A 23,121-nucleotide genomic window follows, 5' to 3' on the forward strand; every position below is an offset into this window, starting at 1 on the left:
GAGATAAGGAATTTCTTTGGAGAAAACAATTATCAGTCACTGTAATGTTCCTAAAGATAAACAATTTGTTTTTATTTTTAAACAGAGCATAAAAAGGAAGAACAGGTAACACTGGCACGAAAACAATTACTTCATTTGTATGGCAAAACAGCTTTGACAACATCACATTCTAACAACTAAATCTTGAGTTTTGTTTAACAGCTTAACACAACTGAAGTCATTAAAATAGGAATGTATTTGGTAATCATTAAAACATCTTTAAGTATAAATTGTTTTTTGTTTGTTGAAGTTCCATTAATCCTAATAGTTTCCACTAAAAGCAAGAAAAAAACATTTTGGTATCTTATAACACTCAACTTTATCAGCCACAGTACTTCACTTATTTATGCATCTTCATGAAGTCTAAGATTAATCATCTTACCTAATCCCAGGCCCATAAACTCTTCCCCTCCAGATGTATAGCCTTTAATGCTTCCTTCCCTTTCACGCCCAGCGCCAGATAAATACCGAGTTTTCACTCCAGTTCCTATAAGTTGTGCTAGTTCCAGCTGGCTAATACATTTCAAGATCTGAAAACAAAGGCATTTAAACACTGTTTCTGAATATCATACATTTATTCCTAACACTCTTCAGATTGTCTAACCTTTAGAACAACTTGGACAACTATAATAGTTCTGATGTAAGTGAAACAACATTACTAATACAACTGGAAATAAAGTTGCATAGAATGATTCATTCCCTACCACCAGCTGCCATGAATCATTCCCATATTAGAAGAACAAATAAACAGTAACATGAAATCTAACATCAGAAGAGACCATTTCATTACTTCTGCAGCATCAACTTTCAAAACTGCGAACAACTTCACCATTCCAGAAATGAAAAGATTGCATCATTGCAGCTCCCGCTATGCCATGATGTTCAGTGCACACAGTGAAAATGCCACAGCTGTGCCTTGCTATAGGCACTGAAGGGGCCTTTTCTTCTTTCCTTACACCCGCGCTGAAACATCCCTTTAACTGGCACAAGCATTTGTAGGGGTGTACTTTAAACCAGGTCCAAGTGACTTGTCAGCTAGAGTCCCTTTTGGCTCCTATCACCATGCGGCCAAAGACTAGTGCCAGAGAAAATAACACAGCAGGAATGACCCTTTTAGCAGCATCACAGAAGATTTATATCTGATTGAAGAGTTTCTGGGAAACATGCTTTATGAAAATATATATGATCCTGATAGATTACCCTTGCCTGTCCCTCACTAAATTATTCTGGCCACAATTCTTCAATCAATTGTCGTGTAGAAGTTCCCAACCACTGCACAGAGAAGTCTTGAGCTGTGAGCTAGAGCGTTTTTGTTTGTATGAAGAAGAAGGCAATAGTTTCTGTGCAGGATTCCCTGAAGTCAAATGCAGTTTCAGTATGGTTTTAATTCCATATCAAATGCACCTTCAAACATTACAATTCTGTTCACACAGTGTGTAGAGAGCCTGCCAAAAAAAAATAGTGTCCTCCCCTCTCCTTTTTTTTTTTATTTTAAATAAACAAAATAATGCACTTGTACTGATATTTCAAGCAGAGTTCTGACACATCCTGGGAGGTAGATGCGCTTACTACAGACCGAAAGTATTGAGCACATCAGAAGAGCAAAATCCTCCAAGTTCTTTTGGACAAAAGGACAGTGCAGTTGTATACTTAAGCTATTCAAGTTTTTACCTCATGCCAAGAGTTCCCGAGATAGTTGCCATCTGTGTGAGCAACTGTAATAAGTGTCTTAATGGTATCTATGTTCTTCTGTTTCATTTCTGTAATACTGGAACTGGCAGTCAACAAGGAAAACCGAGCAAGGGCCTGTACATAAGCATCTCGTTCAAGCTATGAGACAGAGAAACAAGTCATTGTAATCAAGTCTCTGAAGAGCTACAGAAGGATACTTCTCCAGCATGCCAAAGCAATTTTTTTCTACATAGTCAGTGACTATACTAAAACACTTCTCAGCAGAATGAAAATAGAAGGCAAGCTGGCAAATACTTTTACAGGACTTGGCAACAAAAGGAAAGCAGAACTTGAGAAAAGCTTTAACATTTAAAGATCTTCAACTGAAAAAAGATGGTACTGTTTTATTTGACCACTTCAACAATGTATGTAAGCCTTATTTTCTCTGTGCAAATTATTTGCAATTCCTCATTCCTCCACCTTCCTCCCAGAATCTACACTGCCTACATTAACAACACCCATGCTCAGTCTCACACAAACCTGCATTCCAAAGATACAGGCTATTCGAATTGCACATCGTATTCCTTCCAAACAAAGGGATGCAACTTCTGTGTCATCACAGTTCTGCAAACCAACACTGTAAGCTGCCAACAACGGTGTCCATACAAGCTAAAGAAAGGAAGAAACAAAGTTCAGGAGTTTGCTAAGGTTTTAGCCCAAAACACTGCACAACTTGAACCATATATATCCAAAATAAAATCCACCTGTTAATTCTCTCACAGTAATTTCTCCACTTTTTTTTCCTTGCTTGAAACTCTTAGCAATGAATATACACGGTAAATTTCACACACTTACTTTGAACATGGGCCTGACATGGTCCAGATGAGTGGCACTAGTAAAAGGAGCCTTTGCATGGCTTACTGCCTCCATGAGAGCTTTAGCAGTTTTAGCCATTTGTTCCATCTCCAAGTTGTACAACAGCCTCCGCTGCTTCTCATTAGCTACACCTAAGGGAAACACCACACAGATGATTTGGTTTGTTTTCATAACAGCACAATCCACATCTTCTTACTGAGTATCACAAAAATTAAATGAAGGTGTTCCAAACAGAATCCAAATGCATCCTCCACAAGTGTTAGAATTCAGGAAGCTGTCACAGGTCACAAGCAAGGAGTTCTAGCACTAAAACCCACATGCCAACTTAAGACTTTATTCTACACAATGCAACTAATTCAGCACTTTATTATATGCCATGTGTTGTGACCTAATCACTAGAAATCAGAGAGGCATACTCTATTAAGTCAAGCCACTCCACTTATAAAAATGGATGGAAAATCCTTCATTGCTTAGGCTGACATGCTCAGTACAAAACTGGCTATCACCAATTTGAAGAAGAAATTACTAACTGTTTTTCTTTACCCTTACACTAAAGGTTGCAACTTCACTTTTCACGAAGATAAATTGTTCCTGTTCTGATCTAGGAAACTTGCAAGTGGCACAAAAACACCAGAAAAGCACTATGCTGAAGATTCAGAATTTGCTAAATAGAATTAAATGAATAGTCACTATCCTGAGGAAGCACAGAGTACAACCAGAGATAATGGTTTCTACAAATATACTACACGCATAAGTCTCTTTCAAACATTATCATAATGTGACATAACGAGACTGTGACATTTATCAGCCTTTGAATTGCACGTATGCCATGCTACTGATAAGGAAACAAAAGCTTACCTGCTGTCTAACATTTTGCTAATTAGCAAATCAAGTGCTAATCAGTTATTTTACCACTTCCCTCACACTTACATGAAAAAAACATTAGTTTCTAGTGCCTCTGCAATGGTGCTGGATGCACTCACACATCTGTTTCCATCATAGAAGTAGCTGCATTAATCAATAACTGAGACAGTTTCATTCCAGATATAGATATTAGCATTCTAAATTTAATTTATTTATTGCACAAAGTTTTTTCAGAAGGGCTCTGAACTCCACTACACCATCCTGAAAGTTAATGCAATAGTTCAGAATACTGTGGTCATTCCAGTTTCTAGTTCCTTCTTACTTGGTTTACTACTCTTGGTTGTAATTGCGTATTCTTTTGTCTCTTTCATAGCAATTTTCTTTCCTTCTATTTCTTCATAGATCGTGGATAAATACTCTACTGGAAGGTCTTTACTGTCATTGATTCCTCGATTCATTTTAATGTATTGTTCCTTTGTCATTTTATTCTTTACCTGTAAAAAAAAAAAAAAAAAGAATCAAGGTATCAGATTTTGCATACCAAGTTCTAAGGAAATCTGAACTTTTACAAATCTGGTTTTGTTTCTTTTTATTTTCTACCTGTGGACTGTGCAAGTCTGTAGTCAGCATTATAATAGAGTATGCCAAAACATAGGCAGTGTCAGCACTAGCAAAAAGTGTTTGCCTATGAAAGGGGGAAAAACAAAACAGGTTATTGAGAGGCTTCATTCCTCTATCCATTATCTCTATTTCAACATGCAGAAAAAATACCCAGAAGCAATACATATTTAAATAGATCATAGACTCAAGTTAGTCTTCAGAAATGCATAAAGCCCCAAATAATTTTGGTTTTTATTTGTATCTTAAAACCTAAAAGCAACACCTTTGCAAAGCTGTATACAAATGATGACTAGGGGAGTTTCAAAGGCACTCCCAAAATCTTGTATTTTATCCTTCTTTGGGTGACCACACAAAAGCTAAGGAACAGCCTATTTTTCACTCCCAGGCTTTCATCAAGAATTATACAAAACCGACCCAGTGATACATCAACAGGACTACAGAATGGGAACCAATTAAGCCTGTACACCTAGCGAAACATCACAGCTAATTTCTTTATTGCATTAGAAAAGAAAACACTGCATCCTTGATGTCAACTAACATACATGCATCATTGTTCAGCATCTAATTGCAAGCAAAAACATATAATATCTTAGCAGTTATTTAAGCCATGTAGTAGTTACTATTGCTCATTGCTGTTATTTACTCTTGACTAACCCACATTTGTCAAAAACCAGAACAGTTAACACACAGATAATTTAACATACTTAGGGCTTCCCTCTTCCAGTAATTCCTTCTAGCAAGTACTTGGAACCTAATGAAATGCCGCCATCCATACACTTTCGAAACGTTTTACCTAGCTGGTGAAGATATTCTGCATCAATATAAGTAACAAGAACCGCTCTCCCATGCAGACCTGTAGAAATACCTGACCTGGTAAGAGTGAGTGTTATACCTTATGGCTAAAGGCCATGAACAAAACAGACATTTTTCAGGTACGTACGTATCCAATACAAACGTTTTGATTTACCGTTGGTTGCATTCAATATATCTAGCAGCAAACTTCTCCATTAATCTATCAATCTTCTGGGCTTCACCTGGCAGCCGGAAGCCTTCCAGAAATATACGTAGAGCAGAGACAAAGTCTTTCCCACAGAAATCAAGCTGGTCTACGTAGGCATACATCACTTCCTTGTTAAACTTGTTGCTTTCCCCAAGAAATTCTCCTACTTGAGTCTAAAAAACACAAGAGACAGTTATTACTGTGTAATCCAACTGCCAGCTTCGCAATAAAGTCTAAGTACAAGAGTTGCACACTAGTGAGTTTTGTAAGACTTCACTGAGCAGGCAGAGTAACTGTTACAAGGATGACAAGAAACCAGTCTCAGTAGAAAATGGATTTAGCTTGCATATTCTTGCTTCCCTCATTCCCCATGGTGAATTCTGCATTATTGGAGGGCCAAGGAAAGGTGAATTGCACCCAATTTCACATGCAGTGGACTATGCTTTGCCACTGCGGCACGTGATATTTCTTTGCTGGCCAGATCACAGAACAACAGAATCATCTAGGTTGGAAGATACTGCTGATGTAGATATATAAAGCCACATGTTCCTGTTCAAGGGGACCCCTTCAGCACTTTATTGTAAACACAATTACTTTACTAAAAAGCCAGGGACAGCAAATAAGGAGAAAGCAGCATTGGGATTAAGTACATTCATTAGAGCCTTTAGTTTCTAGTTCTTTTAATTAAATATGAACTCTGAGTGCATACACAAATATCAGACGATGACAGGGGAAAAGTATTCCTGTTAAAACATTATGAACTATCTTATGTTGCCCATAGTCTTACAGAACAGAGACGTTCTTCTTGGTGCAGAAATTGCGCAATGTCTTCTGCTGTAGTACCAAGCATTCCCTGCTCCTGTAGATACTGTATTCCTCGCTTTGTTTTTTTGTTAAACCTATTCACAAAAACAGGGAGAAAGGTGATACATACAATTGAAAACATCCCCACCAATAAAGTTTTAGTTTTAAAGAGCTATTCTAAACCAAATGCTAACTTGCAGTTTTGTCTCTTTCAAAGTTAGAAAAAGGACAAAGAACATGCAATAAAAACATGAACTGTATCACGCAACAGGCTATATCTCATAAGGTATATTCAGTTGCTAGTAAGGTTATAAATTATTGCTACCATTAAAAACTGACCCATTTGAAACACCTGAAATTGGAGAATTTTCATGAAACATTAAAAATGTTGCTGTTCGTAGCATTTACAGGCAAAGATCTCCAAATAAATGAAACAGAAATAAACCATTGCTAGAAAATCATTTAATTACAACTATTTCAATAATAGACAACAAATGGTTTAAGAGCTAGAAGACAACATTAAGCCTGTCTGCTCAGATCAGTATATATACACACTTTCCTCTCTTATATGGCTGAACCAGCACAAAGGAAAGCTATGAAACCACACACCACTCCACCCAAGATTTCACTGAATTCCTTTTTGACTATGACAGCCTCCAATGTTAGCTCTTAACAACAGCAGGCAAGCATCTTCCAGATTAAATTCAGCTTGTTAGCGTCCCTGCACGTGTGACTGTCTAAGACCATAAGAAACAATATGGTTGTATGTATCATTTCTTTATTAGCAAGTTTTCATTTTCTTGTCATATTGAACTTACAGCTCTATCCCATGTTCAATTATTTCCTTTTGTTGTTTGATAACTTCAAATTGCTCAGGGTCATCTGGGACAGAGGTCTGGGTACCAACACTTCCAACTCCTGATGACACAGTGGAGTCCAAGGAACTGACACTACTCCGTCTCCCTCCACTCTCAAGGCATTTCCCTTCAGCCATTTCCTGTTCAGATGGTTTGTACAAACCTATTTATGAACAGGGAGAGACTTAAGTCATCCTGTTCAGCAAAAAAAACATTTAGTCAGAAAAACTTCTACTAGATGTTTATGAGCGAAAATTCTTATTTGAGTAGGCTTACTTTTTGACAGTCTGCAGTACATGAGTAAGCTACATGGATGCAATTCTGAAACAGTTCAGCAGAAGGAAAAAAAAGCATCAGAGCCTATGGAGAAAACTTGCACTTTAACCTCACAACTGCAAGATTTGTCCCATTTCTTGTTCTACATAAATCAGCTTTTCTAGTGTTGACAATGGCCTGGCTAATAGCCTTAAAACAGAATCTGGTTATTTGAACCAGATGTTCAAAGAATCAGTTACTGCAACATCACTAATAACCATCTGTAAAAATATCTTACTTGTATAAACAATTTGTCATGCAAAAACGTAGCATCTACATTGCTGAATAAAACTTCCAAACCATAAGGAAATACAGGGACAAACTTACTTAAACAAACCATCTTACCCAAGCTAGCCTGATGATTGGGGTTCACATAAAGGTCTTTGCTCCATTCTACCATACACTTTAAAATAGAAACCAAACATTCAAGTCCTTTTTTCCTCAGGCTTAGTTCCTAAAAATATTCAACAACAACAAAAAACAAAAAGCAATACACATATATATTATAGTTTTAGGATGCATTACAAACATCAAGAACATACAGCAAGTACATAGCATCAGATCTCTCCACAAACAAGACAAGTGTCTCACTACCTTAGCTGTTCAGTAAACAGTCTTAAACACTGAAGCAAAAGTCTCTTGGTATCGCTTTTACTTTCTGGTTAAAGGAACGCAGAAAAAAATAAACCAGCAAGTACTGATGCAATTCTAATCAAAGGAATGAGGTGCACTCCAGATGAAGATACTTCTGGGGCATAAATCTCAGGAGGAAAGTCATTGGGTAAAGTAGAAGGTGGCTCATTTGATTCTCTCTCCCTTAGCAAGCCAACAAAAGAGCCCAGAACAAGCTCAGGATCACAATGAAAACACACACAGTAAATCCAAGTAAATCAATCATATTGCTTCATCATCCAGTTTAACTTATCTAACACAGCTAACTAATAAGTAACATCAGTATATTATGAACCATGCAAACCACCGGAAGTATCAATAATGTAGAGATATCATCATTTATGGAAAATAAAATCTGTACCTGATCTTCAAAAGTGTTATTTTTACCTGCAAAGGTGTCATTCCCAATTCATGCCCACTTCGTCCCTGTGCTATTTTGGACAAATCATTTACAAGGCGTTCAAATATATTAGCAGCGTTTAAATCACAGTCATAGTTAACATAAATATCCACTACACACTGGGCATCTAGAAAATAAATGAAAGTGCAAGCATTAGAGTTCAGCGTAACAGCATTTTTAAAAGGAAACAGACAGTTTGAGCAGGCAGTGAGGGTTAACACAGACATTTTAACCCAAGCACTATGGGATCAAATTAATTTTTTCACAGAATTTCTTAAATATTGTATGTAGCATTTGTCTTCAAAATGATTTTACTCTGCTGCCAGAGGAAGCATCTGCTTTTCACAATAGAAATACCTGCACAAATTCTAGTTAAAGTCTGAATCACCATCCATTTGTGTTCAAAGGAGCTTGAGGAAGTCTCTAGAATATTCAAGAAGATCTCTTTGAAGAACACCTGCAAAATAAATGCAGTAAAGGACTTGATCTGAAACTTGTTGGAAATAAATCAAGAGTGCAAATTCATTTCTACTCAGTAATTTCTCTTGCATACTAGAATTCAAATGTAGTAGTAATTTACCAGTTTACTAAGCCAACCAAGCTAAGACATCAACTTCTAAGTTCCCATTGGACTTTTATCGTGGCAGTATCCTTATTTGAGAACTACAACATCATTAAAACGAAAGAAGTTTCTCACCTCGATCTGCATTTTTAAATGGGTCTTAAAATTTGAGAGAAGCGTGAGAAAGATGGCAAGAGAGAGCTCAAATACATCAGGAACAGATGAGACTCCATTCTTAGATAATGCTACACAAAGGTATTGCTTTATTGCATTGATGAACATTTCATGTGTCCTGAAAACTGGACCAGCATTCTGCAGTACTGAGAGAAGAAGCTGAAGAGACACTATCTTAGAACGCAATTCATGGGATCTAGAAAAAAAATCAACATTAGTTATTGTATCTCTGAATAAATACTTATGTACTACTTACACTTCATGAAAAAACAACTGCTATTTTAAGCCATTTCAAATGGGAAAAAAAAACATTAGCCTGCAAGCAATGTTGGACAACAGCTACAATCTTCATTTAGAAATTTTCCAGGAATATTAACAACTTGGACTAGGATAACAGATACTTGCAATTCAATCCTATTCAAAAGGATTCCCCTCCTAACACTGCTGCCCTCGAAAAAAATGAAACTTCACAAATACCACAAGGCCACTTCACAAGACCACTTCAACTGATACGGTTAACAAACAAACTGATCACACACAAAAAAGAATCCCTCAAGTATTACATTTCTAATACTATGAAGCAAGTTTCAATCTTAGATTCATCAAGCTAACTGAAACACGGGCCTGACAGGTGAATTCTGAATGCCTGCTTTAGTATACAGCAACTACTTAACTGCACTCCCTGTCTCCAAAAAGTATCTAGAGAGGAGAATGCAACGAATACAATCTCATTACTTGGGATCTGGAGGTCCATCACCAAGTGGTTTCATGGAGAGCTTGCACAGTGACCTGAACACAAGGAAGGCATCCTTCTGTAGAACATGGGAAAATTTTGCAGCAGCTTGATGTCCAGATACATCTGTTTCCTAAAGAGCAAGAAATAAAACATTAGATCCTCAGTGAAACAAAGGAACAAAACAATTGGGAAGATGCTACAGCTCTTCTGAGAAGGCATAAATGAAACCCTAAAATGGCAATACAAGTGACCTGGGTCTTTTTTTTTTTTTTTGAACACATGTTGACTGCCTTTCCCTCTTCCCGTCAATATTAAAATAGAATTAACAATAAATTTTAGAACAGTTATTTTCAACATCTACCTAAGCTGGAGTTGCCGCTTCCCTTTTAAACCTAAGGACACACACATGACAGCTTCTGTTCCTTCCCTCCCCAAAATCCCACATTATTAGTTGGTGTGAAAAGAATGTTTCTCTTTTCTATCCATACACTGGCATCCAGTGAAGTTATTTACCAGGTTATCAGTAGAGGAAACAGACTGTCCATCATCTGGAATTCCATTCGTATGTACATTTTCATTACTGGAGACAGAAAGAGCAGTATCTGCAGTTTCTACTGCAGGTAGAGCCTTAACCAGTTCTGTTACCTGTTTCTCTTCAGCCACTAAAGGAGAAAAAGAAAAATACAATTGAAATCGCTCACTGACATTGTCCCATGACATTTGTGAAGCTCTACAACTGACTGAGACAGAAGCAGCACTAATAAACTAGAAGAATTTTTCAGTTATGAGCAAAAGAGGAATCCTTTAAGACAATGAAAGACTGCCCTTACTGCTTTAGTAGGTGTTCTTTACAAGATGCTTAGTAGTAATAGTAAAAAAAAAGTATGCTTTTATAATGAGAGGAATAAAATTTTGCAATATGCACGCATCTATTTTACTTCAGAAGATTTCACTACCTTTCACAGCTGACTCAACTACATCTTCCAAGATGCCTTTAACCATTTCCTTTCCTCCATCAGTAGTTCCATCTGATGAAACAGAGATAATTTTATGAGTTTTGTACTTTTGTTTAGGAAGAAGACAAAGAATAAAGGGGACAGAGACAGAAGTGTTAACAGTTGTAGATTTTCTTCACTACCTCTCATTTAAAACCATTTATAAGATGCCATATGAAAATACTCATTTTATTTCCTTAAATTAAATCAAAGCACTGATATTTTTAATGCAGTAGTTTTGTCATTGTATTTACCAACTGTCAGGAATTTTTTTTCTTTCATATACTTTCCTAAATTGGATACAGTATACGGATATGATAACGTCTTCATAAAATGCATTGTTTTTTACCATGACATTTAGATTATCTCAAAGTAATTCTGTCACCTCAGGTGTACCACAATTATCCTCTCTCCTTTCCTTCCCTATCTAACTAACAAAGTCAAATTCCAGTATAATTCTATATACATAACTACGTATAGTTTTACTAGAATTCTTGGGCAGATGAAGAACTTTTCTTCAATGATTATAATGTTGTAGACAATATGTAATAACAGCCTGTATACTCTCAATAGCTACCAAGACCATATGTAAATATGATTTCAACCAATAACCCCAATCATTTCTCCCCAAAATAACGTAAGAGAACAATTTCCAATAGAAATGTAACCAAAAGCAGTACTTGTTCACCTGATGCTGAAGGAATCAGATCCTGCCCTGACTTCAGGTTTCCATATTCTGTTCTCTCAGGCTCACCATTAGTTAATTCCACACTTAAAGTCACAACACATTTGTCTTCCTGATGGTTGTGCTTTAACTGACCAATCTTTGGAGACCTGGTGACCACATGAGTTGCAGGAGACACGGATTTTTGCTGATTTGTTTTTTCTGCTTCTCTGGATTCTTGTACCTTGAGAAAGCATTATAATAAAGTTAAGTCAGAAAACATGATAAAGAAAAATAAATGCCTATGGTAACCAATGTTCCCATGAGAATTCATGTGCTAATGAGGAAAAACCCAACAATGAAGATACCATCACTTGGCCACTCCAGTCAGAAACACTTGCTTTAGCTTAGGCACTCCAGTATCAAGTTCATTTTAAAAGCAATTCATCATTTGTTTGTACAAAGCTGTTCAGCAAAAGCTACAATGTGAAACCTTGTTATCAGCAATAAGTTTCATGTGTTATTTTTAACCAATTGGTCGAATTCCTTAACTTCAATATGCTTCATTGCAGAATTTGACAGCTGTTTTAAATTTCAAATGAACAGATATCTAACTACAATGACAGACCTATACAAAAAAAGTATTCTGTTCATTTGTCAAGCCTAGATGTTTGATAGAAGCAAAAGTAATAGGTACATACAGATTGATTTTCCATCCGTGTAAAAATGACATTTAGCATCTGTGTAAGTGTAGCTTTGGCGGTCGTCTGATTAATAAGATTTTTACTGGCCAGATAGATGTTGTAACAGGTTCTAACTGTTTGAAGAACTGTTCCTTCATGAATTTCTATATATGGAGACGTTACTGCAGTGAGGAGAGCCTGAAAAATTCCACAAAACAATAGAACTGAGGCAATATACTTTATACAAGTCTTCCATAAAAATCTGTGGTTTTGTTATGCAACACATACATCTTTTTACAAGACTTCTTTATAAAGAAATACTAGTTTTCTGAAACTACATTTCAAGCAAAAGAAAATTTAATATAACTTACATATATCTTTGTTCTCTCCTGACCTGTTAAAGTGTTTTTTATCAGAATTAGTTTTCCACTGAGTTTTCCACTGACAGTTTTCCTGCTCTGAACTAAACAGTTACCATTATGTTTTATAGCTTCATTTCTGTAAAACTGTCAGTTGGCCTAAATTGTTATCAAATTAGATTATTAGGAAGTTCACCAATTTATAATCTTAGCTACATTAGCCCACGTAAAGATATGAATCAGATCACACACAACTGGTACTCCTATGACTTGTTGAGAAGATGAACTGCAGCAGTCTGAAAAAATTGACAAGAGAGCAGACAGACTAGAGCAACAGTCCATGATACTGCATAACATTAATGTGCCTTCAAATGAAAGTTCCACAGAGTGATAGTATAAGGGTGACAGTAATTCAGTAACCGAATGAACGTGAGCATTACTAACCTAGAAGACGAACTCCAAGTTGTCCTATTTCTACAACATCAAGTTTCGAGGCCATGGGTCATTCCAGAAAGTAGAACCAAAGTTTATATACTAATCCATTATATTCCGCTTCACCAAAAGAAAATTTATTTCACATATCAATTCAGACCCTCTGATAGCCTCCATAAATTCAGCAACATAGCTAATGTTTTAAGAAGTGGAGAAACTGGGTCCTAAGCAGCATTTCACATTTAATTTTTTTTAGTTACAAAATCAGAGACAAAAATAGCAAATTACAATCATGCCAAAATGTGCCAAATAAAATACCTTAATTATCTGCAGTTGTACTCCTTCATCTGTTTGAGGACCCTGAAAGCAATTGCAAATTGTATCAACTATTCGGTCAATCAGTCGTTTTCCAGGAGCTCCGCTATCAGGGGCATTGCCAGTAATATGTCCATATGCAATAAGTTTCTACGTAAAAAGAACACAAGTTAGTTCTATGATTCGGACAATCACATACTGTTTAGTAAAATACAGCATAGGAATGGCGACGGGGGGGTAAGCAGCAAACCTCACTTAACCAACTTTAACATAAAAATTATTACCTTCAGTAGTCTGGGTCCTAAGTACTTGTGGACAAAACAGGATTTAATAAGCAATACATTCTGCCATTCATAACATTTCTGTCTACCACTACCAGACAAAACCTTTTATTGTCAGTCTTTGTACCTACTCACAATAGAAAAGTTCTGCCCAAGAAGTTAGCTAGGGTCAAGTCAAAATTGTTTTTTCTTTATGTATCTACGGAGGAAAGAAGTAGAACAATCCCAAAGTCTGACCTCCCATCACATCAGCATTACAAGGGACACCATGGTAAATAGACCTTTCAAACCAATGCAGATTAAGTATCTTTACAGAATAACCCAGGAGCTTCAATGAATGTTTGTTTCCCTACAGAACAACAAATGTGCATTTCCTGCTTTCACAAGATGCACTTTGAGCCAAGTCTGATGACAACCTATTTTGCATGATTTATGCATCAAAACACCCATAGCAGATATATGCATAGCTGCATGTTCTCAGGATATTTCTTCTGCACTCGAAGAAAGCCAACAGCATGCAAGGTAACTGCATGTTACTCCATTTCAGTCTGTCCGAATTGAAGCTTACTTGTAAACAGTCCAGGGAAGTACTGACAATGCGCGGTGACTTGGACTGGCAGGCCAGCTCAAACGGAAGGAAGTACTTATCTGCTTCAATGAAGTTTGCTTTTGGTGGAGCAACAGTGCCTTCTCTAGGTCAGAGGAGAAGAGCTGTTAGTTTTTCTGAATACGTATATCACAGGAAGCTATCCATCCTCTCTTCTGATTAAAGCTGAATAGTATACAGAAGCATAAAAGCCTAACTTATTCTCTTATGCATGCTTTCTTTAGAAAGTTCATTTTTCTTTAAAATCACATTAAAATAACTTAATATTTTCGTATATTACATCTGACCTTTTATTTATTCTTCAGCTTACCTCTTCCCCCACTACACTCCAGTACTGTTCCACTACCTGTAATACTGGAGAATAACTTAATGATAAAATTTCCCAAATTATTCTGAGTAACTTAAACAGAGCCTGTAGGAAAAACAGGAAAAAAAAGAAACGTTTTGGGGGCTCAGTTCCTAGTATTGTGCTATGATTTTTAGATGCGTCGTTCTAAAATATTGTTTAAAAAGTTTAAGGAATTTAATTACATAAATCTAAATTTAAAAATTATTTAAATATAAGTAATATTGAAAAAGGTGTTCTTGATGTATGTATTTAGGGTCATATACCACCAAACCTAGAAAACCATAAGGAACAGTAGGTATTCTATCAGGCTGTATTAAGAACAGTAAAAGGAAGTGAAAAATTAGCACCTGTTAGAAGTTTTGCAATTATTTCATAGTGAAATTCAAAAGGCAGTTACAGCTTGAGCACCCAGAGCCACAGACGTTGTGTAATTGGGAAACATGGGCCAAATCATGCTTATGGCAGAAAGGTAAGTAGCTCATATTCACAAGTTCATTGCAGTAACTTGTACGTACTCTTACATTTCCACTACCATATTATTCAACCTGCTGCTTTCTTGCAAATTATAGCAATTAATAATTTACCTTTGCTTTTCCAGCTCTGTTTTTATTTCATCTGAAAGAAAGAAAAATTCAGAAGTTAACACCTAAGATGTTATTGATAACACCTAATATTGTTAACACTTAAGATGTTCAGTCTACAACTTCCTCGTAAGGGGGTGTTGAGAGGCAGCAGACCTTTTCTCCATTAACACCAGCGACAGGACCCGCGGGAACGGGGTTAAGCTGAGGCAGGGGAAATTTAGGCTTGACATCAGGAGGGGGTTCTTCACAGAGAGAGTGGTTGCACACTGGAACAGGCTCCCCAGGGAAGTGGTCACTGCACCGAGCCTGTCTGAATTTAAGAAGAGATTGGACTGTGCACTTAGTCACATGGTCTGAACTTTTGGGTAGACCTGTGCGGTGTCAAGAGTTGGACTTGATGATCCTTAAGGGTCCCTTCCAACTCAGGATATTCTATATTCTATAACATCACCACAAATACGGAAAGCATAATAAAGCAAAGCTGTTTCAAACCATTACACTCCATTATTAGCTGCTCCTTTCCTGTAACTTCTTCAGCATCCCAAGCCAGAGACCATAGACAATTACAAAATTTATGGCAAGGCATAGCTCTCAACTTCTACAGGAAAAAGCTTTTTTTTTTTTTTTTTTCCTAAGTGTTCTCAGTAGAAAGGTATATTTAGAAAAAAAAACTAACAACCCAAGCGTAATTTTTATTTTAGGTAAGCCTACATTACAGAGAGCTCAGGTTTGAGGAAGTCTTTAAGCTGCTGCAGGAACCATGAATTCAATGCATCAGAGCTTCCTGTTAACTACAATGCTGGTTAGTTCGCTTCTGACAAACCTTACAATACGACATCAGCTGAATAAACAAACTCTTACTCAGAGATAATATTAAATGGATGCTGTCATCTTGCCAGCAGCTTTTATTTTTTATTTTTTATTTTTTTTCCCTCCTCCTTCTTTTTGAACTTAAAGTTTTGGGGAGCTTTTCATAAGAGTAAATACAGGAAAAATGCATCCTTCATTTCTATTACAAACACCAGCAAATCCTTAAGATCCTAGCATGTTTTTGTTTGTTTGTTTGGATTTCTAATACATCACCATGATGCACAATGCAGACTGCACTACACCAGATACAAACTGAACGCTGACACACAGCAAAGAGACCACATGCCATAAGGGTGCACAGCTACACACGTTTGTAATACCATGTGGAATCCTGTCCCTCCCATCCAACCTCACGTCCACGCAAGTAACCACATCTACAAAACTTGTTTAAACTGCAAAGTTATCAGAAACTGATCATTCACTGTGCCTGGAGGAGGCACAAGGCGAGCTTGTTGGAAGGGCAGCCTGGGGTAGGGTTGAGATGACTGCATTTTCTCCAAAATAAAAATTCCTCAACTAGAGATTAAGTTGTTTATATATATAAAAAAAATAAAAATCAAACTATGCTAAAAACATGGAGCAATGAGCCCACCCAAGAAAATAAAAGGTTGTTTTGTAAAATTTAATACTGCACAAGCAAACAGGTTTCATTATTAGCATCGATAGCTGAGAAAATTCTATGTTTATAGAGTAACCAAGCGATGAGTATTCCCCCCACCAGCACCCCCAGAAAATTCTTTATACCCAACTGAAAGACTTTTTTTTCCCCAAACAAATCACCCTCCCCCTCATATTGTTAACTAGCAGATCAGCATAGCAAAAAATGTTTTAAACGCAAGTTTAATGAAAGTTTTAGCCTTAAGGAAACATGATCCAGGCCCATCTTAGGTTTAATACTGCAATAATACCTTCACTGAGATAGGTATATTAGATCTTGTACTAGAAAAAAGTATAAGAATAGTGCCCCATATTAAAGCAATGATGATTTTACTTTCCAAAACCTTCCATAAATTAAACAAAATAAAACAAACAACAACAACAACAAAAATCTAAGCAAGTTCTGATGAAGTTCCCCACTATTTTGTTATATAAAGGGTTTTCCAAAGCAGCATAAAAGTGTCTGCATCACAATAGCATTTTAATAAATAATGCTGGCAGAAAAGAATAAGTGAAAAGACAAAAACAAGTTACAGCCATGCCCTTGCTACTGATTGCATCAAAATCATTTGGAAATCTCCACATTTGAAGAGCTCATTTGGTGGTCTGACCACCAAGAGCGAGTGAAACAAACGGTTGCCTAACTGAAGTCTGTTACCGTGAAGCACTCACCAAGCCCAGGCCAGGCAGAGCCAGCCTGCAGCAGCCCTCTGCTACTGCCACGCTTCTGGTCTGTGGCTGTGCCCCTTCCTCCTACAAGCAGAGCAGTCCCAACACGGGACTTCAGCTCCATGCACCACACTCAGTGCAAGCCTTTGGGCGCTCCCACCGGCCAGCACAACCGGAGCAGCCATTTCTTCCAGAGCTTCTTGCCATAACGAAAGCATTTGGCATGAAGCACATGCCAAAAGTAACCCCTGTTCTGTATTAAACTGTTTAAGTTTGTGTATAATGAAAACTACGTATTAAAAGGAAGGACAATTGCTGGCTTGAAGTTGGATGCACCCCGCGCTAATGAATGGTCAGGTTCATCGCAGTGGAAGCAAACCAGTTTCTGTGCAGAGAGCAGCAGTTTGTTAGCACAAGGACACGAGCAATGTCGTGCCAGAGCTTGTCAGAACACCGGAGAGCAATGCCAATGCAAACACATGGAACAGCAGTAACAGCTTTTTTTTTTTTTGTACAGTCCACTGCATTGCCTAATTCCAGGCTGCCTTAAATTTAAAGCAAAAAGCAAACATGCAAAAAGACATCCTACATTTATTGATTCTATCCCTCTGTGGAGAGCCCTTTACAGGAGGCTGCCACAGTGAAGCAAGATCTCGCTTTGCACCAGCACTCCCCAAGTATGCCAGCCAAGAGGCTTTACTAAACCTAGAAACAAACTCACTTCAGCCATTTGTCATTTCTATCAAGAGACAAATACACATACAGATTCCTAAGCAAAGGCATGGCTGAAGAGATTATTATTAAAATTAATTAACAAACTAAACAAACTCTGTTGCTTACATGGCTCAAAGGTATGTACGTGGAAGTGCCTAGGCAATCAAATGTCACAGAACCAGGCTGGCTGCATAGTATGTTATTAAAAACAGTCCTCATAGGGTAAGATTAATAGTTCTGAGAGTCTTTATTTGAGAGACCCAGGCACACAATTAGCATTTCACCCATACGAACTGCTGTGATATGCGCTGCCTGTACTCCACTGGAAATTCATGAGGATACAGACTGTTTCAGTAGACTTGCTAAGAACCGTGCATGCCCAGAGCTCCACAGAAGTGCTTATTAGGCAACTATTTATATACAATACACTGGCTGTCTGTTTAAAACCAGTTTTCTTAAAAATCGCAGTTTTCTAAACCAGAGCAGAACAGCTTCTCTGTTTAAAAACTTTATTTCTCCTCGCCTCTCCTGGGGTTTACTGGCACTATGAGCACTGGATACAACTATTACACCTACTGATGAAGCAAGAGGCTGAATGAAGGAATCCATTCAACTCTGCTTACTCAATATTTACCCTGTATATTTCAAGAGGGGGATGGACAGAGCAATTTTTTTTTTTTAATAACTGAGAAATGGTTTTGTTACCAAACCCATTTCCAAGGACACATGTATCACTGCTTTGGGCCAACAGTGCAAGCTAACAAGCCCTGTACAGTTCAGAAGTGAGTAAGTGCTCCTTTCACCCTTCCCATGTTCATACCCTATTTGAGCCTACAACACTTCTAATTTCTACAAAGTTGTGAAGATATTTTGCAGTCCAAAACTGCACACTACTGCTCCAGTAAAACACCCATTGGGAATGGAAGAACAGGACAACAACAGTTTAGAATTAAGTATCACATGTATTTCCCAGATAAGAATGACAGCAGTTTTCAGTGGTAACTTAAGTTCTCAACAGTGAAACACATTATAAACTAATAAAAGAGAAAACAGAAGCATGATTCCCGTAGTTAGAAATATATTCCTGTCTCACCAAACAAAAATTTAAAGCATGTGCAATTAACAGAAACGCTACTCCAGTACCACCACAGCACAAGCTGTAGAAATAGCAGCAGGTTAGGTAGGTTAGATAGAGAGGAATTGGTGTGTTCAGGAACTATTTAGAGCAATAATTTACTTGTGACCCATACTGTGCTGACTGCTTTATAAAAGATATGATAGCTCAAAGCTCCATTCAAGAGATCATTGTATAAAGAAGACAGCATAGCAAATGGAACTTAGTCATAGGTAGAGGGGCATCATTTGAAATATGACATGGAAAATTTAAAGACAATGTCTGACAGTTACCAGGTCCATAAAGTTAACTTTACATTTCTCTTGAATTAATTGTACTTAGATTTAATTATTAAGGGATAACTGAACTTTACTATTATTGAAAACACTGTAGCTTCTTTCTTGCAAAACTATTTGTGTAGATTAAGAAGTCTGGCCTGAATTCTTTGGACTGCGAGTAATGTTTCTTCCCACATTCCCTAGCATATTTACTACAGCACAGGGCTTGATAATTAAGCTAGCACTTTTGAAATTAAACTGACTTTTATTTAACAAAGTATAAGCTTAATAAGCTTACATAAAATAAAACTTTAAAAAAAAATTATTAGAAAAGAGCTTATTCTACACAGAATAAAGTTTAGAAATAAAAAGCACACATGAATGTAAGGAACTGCATTCACGTTGTCACCTTGAAATGATGTAACATTTACCAAATATAACAGAGAGCCTTTAGTACAGTAATCAAGGCCCTACTAGTGTAGGAGAGTTGGGCAACAGAAGGTTACCTATTCATGCCGACCTCTGCTTCAGTCCAGTCAAGTAGTACCATAGACTTTTTTTTCAGCATGATTAACAACATGATTATCTATCATCACAAGCATTAACTGAAATCAAACATTATACCTTAAAAAACTGGGAGGTAAAACAGCCCTAATCCAAAAGACAAATGCCAGTAAATGGCTATTGCATAATACTCCTCCCCTCGTATCATGGTCTTTGATGTGGTAGTAAACAAAAGGCTTCCTACTAATTTTTCAAGAAAGTTCCCTTTCTCGAAAAGTATTTATGTAGCAGACAAGCAGGTTTCCAGTCCTGTAAATGGGTTGGGTGGATGTTGGTGGGAAGTCAGGAAAGGGAAGTAGTAAAAATAATCTCTGTTGCTCACAATGTCAACTTTAAATAATAATAAATACACTTCTATGTAGTTACCACTAGGTAGTTAGTGCCTTCAGATTTCTTCAAGGTGAGGACTGTGGGCAGGAAGATGAAAACAAAGATAAAAAACACTTTTTTTCAAGTTTGCTTTCATAATACATTTGACAAGACTTGCCTCTGCTCAGCATTCTTACTCACTCAGCCAGTCTCTCCTGTTTCAATGTTCTACATACAGTAAATACACTCAAATTAAAGGAAGAATATTAGTGCAAACCAAGTGAAACTGTAAGAGATATCTTTGCTATAAAATAAAAAGGCCACAAAGAAGTCTACCTGTGAGAGCTGTACTGCTTTACCTAGTTTTTTGCCTACATGTCATGCCATCTGCTTTCACAACTTTAACACCTAGTCCTGTACTACGAAAGGATGGATTTGCAGGTGCAGGTTTGAAGACCAGCCTACGAAGTTTGCAGAAAGTGCCTCAGTTGTGCAAGACACCACACCGTATGCGGCCGCCCCAAGTTTTCAGCCCGTCCATGAGTCAGACGGAAGGTACCGGGGAATGCCAGGCCCGGGACAGCAGAAGGGCCCCTCCAGCACCCCGTGTCCCAGCCGAAACGCTCGGGGTTGATTCCCCCCAGCTGAGTCCCGGCGGGGCAGCCCCGCGCCCCTCCCGCTTCACAGACCCCGAACAGCAGGTGGCGCCTGGGCTGCGGGGCTGTTCCCCGCCGGGACGCGCCGGGACAGCTCGAGCGGGGCCGGGAAGGGCCGGGCCGGGCAGCGGCGGCGGCTCCCGGCCCGGCGGGGGCGGACTCACCCAGCGCCACCTGGCAGGCTCTCCGCAGCTGCCCGTGCGGGGGCCGCTTGGCCTCCTTCTCGGCCAGGATCTTCTCGAGGGCCCGCGACACGAACATGCTCTTGGTGCGGGCGTCCTGCTCGCGGCCCGGGGGCTGCATGGCGGCGGGGCCAGGGCCGCCGGGGAGCTGCGCCGCGCCTCCGCCCTCAGCGGCCGCCGCCGCACCGCAGCCACGGCGCCGCCATCTTGGCGCTGTCACGTGACCCGGCCGCCCTGCCCGCCGCCCCATCGCGACTTGCGAGCCCGGCGGCAGGCGGGGCCCGGCCGGTGGAGGCCTCTGGCCGGCTGGCGGGCAAGGGGCCGTGGGGGGAGGGTGGAGGAATGGGCTCCGAGGTCGTCTGTTCCAACCGTGCCCCTCTCACCGCCATCACCCTCTAAGCCGTGTCCCCAAGCACCACGTCCAGCCTTTCTTTAGACACCCCCAGGGACGGTGACTCCACCACCTCCCTGGGCAACCCGTCCCAGTGCCTGACTGCTCTTTCTGAGCAGAAATGTCTCCTCATTTCCAGCCTAAACCTCCCCTGGTGCAACTTGAGGCCATTCCCTCTGGTCCTATCAGTAGTTACCTGTGAGAAGAGGCCGACCCCCAGCTCTCCACGCCTTTTCAGGCAGTTGCAGAGAGCAATGAGGGCTCCCCGAGCTTCCTCCAGACCAAACACCGCCAGGTCCCTCAGCTGCTCCTCACAGGACTTGTGTTCCAGGCCCTTTACCACAATAAGTGGAGTTGGCAGCCACGTCCTGCCCCTTCAGTTCCAGCAGGCTGGGTCAGCCCTGCCGAAACCAGGCTTGGTGCCTGTTATAAATTGCCCCCTTAATTAATTTTTCAGAGAGCATTGTATTAACCAGAGAAAGGAATTTACTGAGTAAGCCAACAGCAAGCAAAACAGCGCTGGGCGTCCAGGGAGTCTCGGCTCTGCCAATGGCGCGCACCTCACCCCCGCCAGGGTCCCTTTTTATATCTCGGTAATTCCGGGATTACGCAGCACATCCTGGTATATTCTGCGACTGCGCGCATTGTTGCTAGGGGGTCATCTCTGTCCCTCTGGTGGTCGTGAAGATGAAGGCCGTAGTCTTCCTCGGCGTTGTGGTTCAACTTCTTTTTTTTATTTGGTCATGTTGGCCCAGCGTGAGACAGGAAGGCAGGATGTTGATACACTAGTTTAGCAACTGATCAGGAGATGGTTACATGAGCTTTGCAGCAGTGTCTCTGAACAAAAGAGGCAACTGAGATGCAGAAGGAGAGAAGGGGAGGGGGTTCTCTTTTTTGTTACATTAAGCAAAAGAATTTTCATAGTGTCTAGCCAAGCATTATACAGCTCCTTACTTCAGCAGGGAGCTTTTGCAACTCCTGCTCCTCAAACAGAACTCCTTGTTTTTTATAATACAAAAGACAATGAACAAACATTTATGGTGTATTACAGTGCCCATCCGCGCTTTTTTAAAACCCGTCCTCTTGGCATGTCCCTGGGAGTTGCGTCCCCCAAATGTGTTGGGTGTCGGGTGATTTCACTAGCAGGACACCCCAAATGCAAGCACTGTTATTGCTGCAATAGTTGCATTGATTGTGTTGGAATTGTGACTGAAAGAAGGTCATGTTAATACAATACTCCTCATTTTTATAACGCTTTTAATCTGAGCATCCCAGTGTTTCCGCTATCGCTGATAACTTCCACAGAACAAGGCCTGTGAAGAGACACTAAGAATATAGATGTTTCAAAGACCCAAAGTCATGTTAAAGATGAATCATTAAAAAATAAATTTCACGTCCCATAAATTTAGTATCCATTTATAACCCGATGCCCAATTGTTTCTTCTCCTTTTATCCATCGCCCTATGCAGTAGGGTGTCTTATTCCCCAAATCAAATTCTGGACTCCTTGAAAGCCAGTATAATCTATGGAAATAATCTGCAGAGATAAATTACTCATTTGATGCCCTCCTTTAGCAACTTGCAACCATCACTAGCATGCAGTCACCTCTTCCACATCCCTCCACAATGGGCTTAATCAAATTAAGACAGCAATATCTAACTAAGAATACAGGGACCTATTAGATTGTCTATACTGTGATTTTATTTCTCAAACACTGGCATTCTTATCTTTTAAAATGTCATTAATAGACACTTAGCATTGTCAAATTCTACAATATTTGTCTAAAAAGCATTAACGAAGGGTCCAACCATAAACGCCTGTGTGCAGCATTCATAGTATTACTTCATGTGGAAAATG

The 23,121-nt window shown here is 39.0% G+C and overlaps 1 protein-coding gene across 2 annotated transcripts in view; it reads right to left on the reverse strand.

Moving 5' to 3' along the window:
• Positions 1-21,549, reverse strand: part of ARFGEF2 (ARF guanine nucleotide exchange factor 2) — a 34,996-nt gene extending 13,447 nt beyond the window's left edge. The window contains exons 1-22 of one of the 2 annotated variants that reach the window (XM_072026616.1): positions 21,461-21,549; positions 14,861-14,891; positions 13,889-14,012; positions 13,043-13,189; positions 11,952-12,131; positions 11,275-11,494; positions 10,548-10,619; positions 10,105-10,253; positions 9,591-9,721; positions 8,817-9,051; positions 8,477-8,576; positions 8,107-8,246; positions 7,393-7,501; positions 6,694-6,895; positions 5,859-5,970; positions 5,039-5,244; positions 4,051-4,135; positions 3,773-3,944; positions 2,566-2,717; positions 2,251-2,379; positions 1,711-1,869; positions 422-569 (exon numbers count right to left, since the gene is read on the reverse strand). In XM_072026616.1, the coding sequence (XP_071882717.1) occupies positions 422-569; positions 1,711-1,869; positions 2,251-2,379; positions 2,566-2,717; positions 3,773-3,944; positions 4,051-4,135; positions 5,039-5,244; positions 5,859-5,970; positions 6,694-6,895; positions 7,393-7,501; positions 8,107-8,246; positions 8,477-8,576; positions 8,817-9,051; positions 9,591-9,721; positions 10,105-10,253; positions 10,548-10,619; positions 11,275-11,494; positions 11,952-11,990 (2,560 nt within the window). In that variant the 5' untranslated portion in view covers positions 11,991-12,131; positions 13,043-13,189; positions 13,889-14,012; positions 14,861-14,891; positions 21,461-21,549. Of the gene's footprint in view, positions 1-421; positions 570-1,710; positions 1,870-2,250; positions 2,380-2,565; positions 2,718-3,772; positions 3,945-4,050; positions 4,136-5,038; positions 5,245-5,858; positions 5,971-6,693; positions 6,896-7,392; positions 7,502-8,106; positions 8,247-8,476; positions 8,577-8,816; positions 9,052-9,590; positions 9,722-10,104; positions 10,254-10,547; positions 10,620-11,274; positions 11,495-11,951; positions 12,132-13,042; positions 13,190-13,888; positions 14,013-14,860; positions 14,892-20,855; positions 21,139-21,460 lie in introns of those variants that run through there. The other variant, XM_027473199.3, reaches the window with a different exon arrangement.
• Positions 21,550-23,121: the final 1,572 nt, after the last annotated feature.

Source organism: Anas platyrhynchos, chromosome 21 (assembly GCF_047663525.1).
Source record: "Anas platyrhynchos isolate ZD024472 breed Pekin duck chromosome 21, IASCAAS_PekinDuck_T2T, whole genome shotgun sequence".
Lineage (NCBI taxonomy): Eukaryota > Metazoa > Chordata > Aves > Anseriformes > Anatidae > Anas > Anas platyrhynchos.